We start from the raw sequence: 4966 nt of genomic DNA on the forward strand, positions 1-4966 counted from the left end.
GAAAAAAGTCTTTACCTCAGGAAGTTTCAATGTTATTGAAACATGCTCTTCAATGGAAACCTATTGCTCATCAGAGAATTTTTGTCTAGATCTAACTGAAATATGATTAGCTGCTAAACTTTCAGTTTTGTTTCAAATATTTGGTGCTGTTTAAAATCTCATTTGTTCTTCTAGAAGTTGTGACCTGGAACTTTTTAAACGTTTAAGTCCCTTTGCTTCTGATAAGTGTTTTTGATGAGGCTCAGTAATCATGTAGATTGCTTTTCTTACTACCTCTGAAGGATTAGATACAGATCTATCTGCAAAATCGACAGATATATGACAGATACATCTGTCATAGTTGTAGGTGTGTTGTGCCCCTGCTTTTGTCACTGACTTAAAAATCTATTTGTGTCAATTAGTATCGTGATTGCATAAAAATGTATTTAAAACTTTGTACCTTGGAAGTTCTGTGGTCTTGGAAAAGGACCTAATAATAATCTGATAGGAAATAATGAACTTGCTACAAAACTGAGTTGTCACAGAGCATGTGAAAACGGCAGTGGAGGGTCCTTGTTTCACTGGCATCATTCTGTGAGCACTGGATTCAGAGCACCAGTTGCCCTCTAAATTTCATGTGCTGAAATCAATCAGTTGAATTTAAAGAAGAATAGAGAGCAACTGTCTGTTCTTTTGTTACAGACGTATGTAGAGAAACTCTAATGTTAGAAATACATAGCTACTGGCATCCATCAGAGAAAGGCTTCAGTGGATCGAGACAGTCTGCTTATGCTAGTCCTGTTTATCCAAATATGTTTTCCCAGATGGCACCACAAACACTAACAGACTACTGAAATGATTGCCAGGAGAAAAAAACCCCCAGCATATAGGTTGTTGTTAGAGAGGGAGAGACACATTACAGAGGGAAGAGTCTGTAAGGCAGTGGGAGAACCTGCATGATAATCACAAGAGAGCTCAGTACAGGCTGGGACAAGAGGAAGATTTAAGATGGAACTCATCCTCCCTGCATCTGGGAAGTGTAATAAATAGTTGGGGAAACTAGTAGAAAAGACAGTAAAAATTAAAAGATTTGGATAGCAAAAGTGACAGCAGGAGCAAAAGGAAAGTTGAAGAGTGCAAGTATATGTAAACAGAATGCTGTGACTGCATCTCAAATCCTGAATGGCTCTCCTTCATCTTCAGCTGTTCATAACAAGAACCTTAATCTTGTTCAAGTCTCATGTAACCTACACTGTGTAGAATACAGAGCTGAAAATCCTGAAGGAAGAAAAAGGAAAGCTAAAAGAGGAGACAGATACCAGAACTAGGAAGTGAAACTGTGTTCTGATTAAAAGAGATTAAGGGCGGTAATGTGTATATAAACCTTTTAAGAATGATAACAAGAGCATAGAAGAAAAGAAAATAGAGAAGAGACATTTGAAACAGTGAAGTAAAATGTGAAAATACTGGAAATAAATAACTCTTGTAGTTGATGAAAAACTGTTTTGAAAAGGTGCTGAGTAAGTGTTTGCCCTTCTGTGATCGGTGTTGAAATATTGAGGTTCACAATTGGTTTGAAGGATATGACTTGTACAGTAGTAAATGCTAGATTAGTCTGTGGGACAACAACATCCAGTGGGTGTCATTATTCTTATTCTTGAACACATTCTGCTGGTTGTTTTAAAAATAGTCTGTAACAGCAGAGTAATGAAGAGGCTCTTTCGTATCCTGCAGGCAAAACCAGAATGACATGATGTGATGGACATCTTCTTTTCAGTGTTAATAACTTCTAATGCAGTTCAGATCTGCTTTTGGCTGTATATAAAGTGTGGGTTTGCTGGGCAGGTCCCTGAACTTTATGAAGGCTTCAAATTTTTGAGTAAAATAAGGTAAAGGATTATTTAATATGTATGTTTGTAAAGGTCATGTATGACTCCTGGATCAGTCCATCTGATACCTATTATGGAAGAGTAAAATTCTAAGAGATGAGTAGTTATATCTTACTTTTTGTCCTACTATACCAATTTAAAAGCCTCCAGACAAAAATGTGAGTGTGGGAGGCCAGGCTTTTGGGCTCTTGGGCCTGTTTCCATTGCACCTTTGCAAAAGACATCAGCATTGTTTCAGCAAAAGTAGATAGTTTATTGTACAGTATCTAAAATCCTGTGTCACTGTGGAAGAGATCCAGAAGTACACATGCTAACCATTGCCTGCTTTCCTACAATCTCTTCTGTATTCTGTGTGGTATACAGACTTCTTGTTCTCAGTCTCTCTCTTGAATCTTCAAAAGATTTTCAGTCTGCCTCAGACTATGAAAAATTCTAACTAAGTTAAAGGTGAAAGTGAATTATAACAGCAATTATATTATTTTTAGCTAATAAAATATCTAAGCTTTCATTGTTATGAGAATGTTCCAGACTTATTTGCTGTCTGACTTCAATTAATCACAAGTAGGAAGACTCTAGCAACATTAAACACTAGTAAAGCCACTGACAAAACCCCCACTGATTTCTAAAAGGCCCAGAATGCCTGTTCTGCTGCATGTGTATTTTCTTAGTGATTAAAAAATACCTAAACATGAGCTCTTCAATTTTGTGTTGTTTATGAAAATGCATTTGCAACATATGCTGACAATTCAGTTTAATAGATTTATTCCCTCTCAAGCATGAACAGTAATTGTAACTCATTTAAGAAACTAATACAGTGTTGCTTAGCACAGGAAATTGCCTTGTAGACAAAACTATCCAAAATTCTTAATATGAACTCATACATGTCATGTTGGAGCAGTGAAAAATAAAGCATAAGAGGTAGAAGTCATACTTTTAGCTTTCTGCTGTTCCTAATTCTGTTGTATGGCAGCTGTGCTACTACATAGGTACAACCAGCTCAGATAAAGTGACATAAGGATTACTGAAGACTCTAAAATTTAATCCCTTCATATTCTGATTATTTAGATGACTTCCAACCATGAAAATGCCATGATAACCATGGTAGTCATGATAAGAACAACCCCAACAGACCATTTTGGTAACAGAAAGTTGCAGTGGTGACCTAAACATGAAGGTGTTAATAAAATCTAGGAATCAAACCAGCCATAACACTTGGCATCTTTCACAATGCCCAGGAAATGCCTTCATGGTCCTGCTACAGTGAGGGGAAAGATAATGGCAAACTGGTAACTGGACTGCAAATTGCAGATGCAGAGTCTGGTGAGCTGTTTGCCAGCTGAAAAGTAATGCTCAAGAGAAAAAAAGACAAATAAAAGACTGTTCCTTGTTGTTCTGTTGCATTTTGCTGGGTGCAGCACAATGCGATGCAAGAATGCAGCCAAGGGGGAGGAGAGGGCAGGATTCCCACTGTAGCCTCCCCTGAAGGGAATTAAGCAGCATATGCTGAAACTTGGCTGTAGGTCTGCCTGGCTCCTCTCTGGCATCTCCTGGGTGAATCTTCTGGTGCATGCTGAGTGCTTGCAGAGTTTGTCCTCCCTGTTGTCCTGTCCTGCACGCAGAGGCTCCTCAGAGCCAAGCTCAGCTCCTCTCAGGGCAGGAATAATCTTCCTTTAGATGGTTCTGACATGGACAGAATAGCAGCAGCAGTGAAGACAACAAAACTGGCAGTCTTCCAGTCTCCTGCCAAGTTACCCGTTTCTCCAACTCATCCCCTGACAAAACACATCATCCAGTATGTGCATGATAAACTGTGAACAAATAAACACATCTGCAGCCTGCTGTCCTGCCGTTACAGCAGGGCACTCTTTATGCTGCATGTCAGTGTGCTGCCTAGGAGAATAAAGTCAGGTTATAGGCAAAACAAGACTTAAAAATTCTGATGATAAACATGAACATAGAAGAAATTATCTTGTGTCCTCTTATCTGGAACAAAAATGTTAATCTGATGGATAAAGTCTTTTATTGACTAAGTAGACTTTTTGATTTGTGGCAGTGGTGTAAGATACTCAGCAGTCATGTGTGTGCAGAAGAGCTCTGTTTGGTGAGGGGTGGCTTGTTCTTCTTTAAAAGGGAATTTTGATTTTCTTTTAATAGGAGTAATTGGAGCAGATGTGAAAGGACATAACCTGCCATGTGAGAACCAGCCAATTACCTCCCGACTTGCTATGATCTGTGGAACATCTTCCTGTCACATGGGGGTAGGTTGTATGTGTCTTCCTAATTGGTACAGAATATACTAACTAATGTTTTTGAAGGGAAAAGTGACCTTTGTCCTTCTCACCCCTTCCCTTTTCCTTTGATTTTTTTTCTGGTAACTCTATCTTTACCTTCAGATATTAATTATATATTACTGTGCATTTGCTATTAAGCAAGAACTTGAACAGTAGTAGAAATCAATACTGAAAAATGACAGGGAAAGGAAAAACCACGATGCTAGAGTGGCTTAAAGAGCAGCCTGAAATCTGAGCCAAAGACTGAGCTTGAGTTATCTGTGACAAGACTGTCACTAATGTGTTACAGAAAGTGCCTGTGGAGAAGGAGTGCACGTCTTCAGCCACAGCCCTTCTCCTCCGCCTCCTCATTAATCAATAGAAATCCTTCTACCTCTGAAAATTACCGTGGTGTATAGAATTATGATATGTATCATGACTAAAAAGAAAGAAAATCCCCAATAAGCAATTTTCGCTTTGCTAATTTCTCTCAGTGAATTAATACAAAAGCTTTCTCTGAGATTGCAATTAAAATTTAGTGTCTGCTTTTGAAATTTATACCTTTTTAAAATGTATGAGTCTGAGAGCATTCCATTTAGATAAGTACCCTTTTCTGCCACATTTTTTATTTAAAACTCATTTTTGGTCTTAAATTTAGACTGATTAGAAGTTGGATATTTCCAAAATGAGCAAATGGCACTGGGAGTGCTAGAGGTGTTAGAGAGGACTAAGATGCTTCATGAGAGAGCTCCAGGAGAGAAGAAGAAAAGAGGCTGATAATAAAACTCCAGGCTTAGCAGTAAGTTAAGTTGTCTCTGTAGTAACAGC

At 38.3% G+C, this 4966-nt stretch overlaps 1 protein-coding gene across 1 annotated transcript in view; it reads left to right on the plus strand.

Annotated features, from left to right (window-relative positions):
* The window catches only part of LOC103811187 (FGGY carbohydrate kinase domain-containing protein-like), a gene marked incomplete at its 3' end in the record, with an annotated part of 79260 nt that overhangs the window by 51044 nt on the left and 23250 nt on the right, over positions 1–4966 (plus strand). Inside the window, exon 7 of the mRNA XM_009084141.1 lies at positions 4023–4126. Coding sequence (XP_009082389.1) covers positions 4023–4126 — 104 coding nt within the window. The remainder of the gene's footprint in view (positions 1–4022; positions 4127–4966) is intronic.

The sequence above is a fragment of the Acanthisitta chloris genome, unplaced genomic scaffold, assembly GCF_000695815.1.
Source record: "Acanthisitta chloris isolate BGI_N310 unplaced genomic scaffold, ASM69581v1 scaffold32331, whole genome shotgun sequence".
Classification (NCBI taxonomy): domain Eukaryota; kingdom Metazoa; phylum Chordata; class Aves; order Passeriformes; family Acanthisittidae; genus Acanthisitta; species Acanthisitta chloris.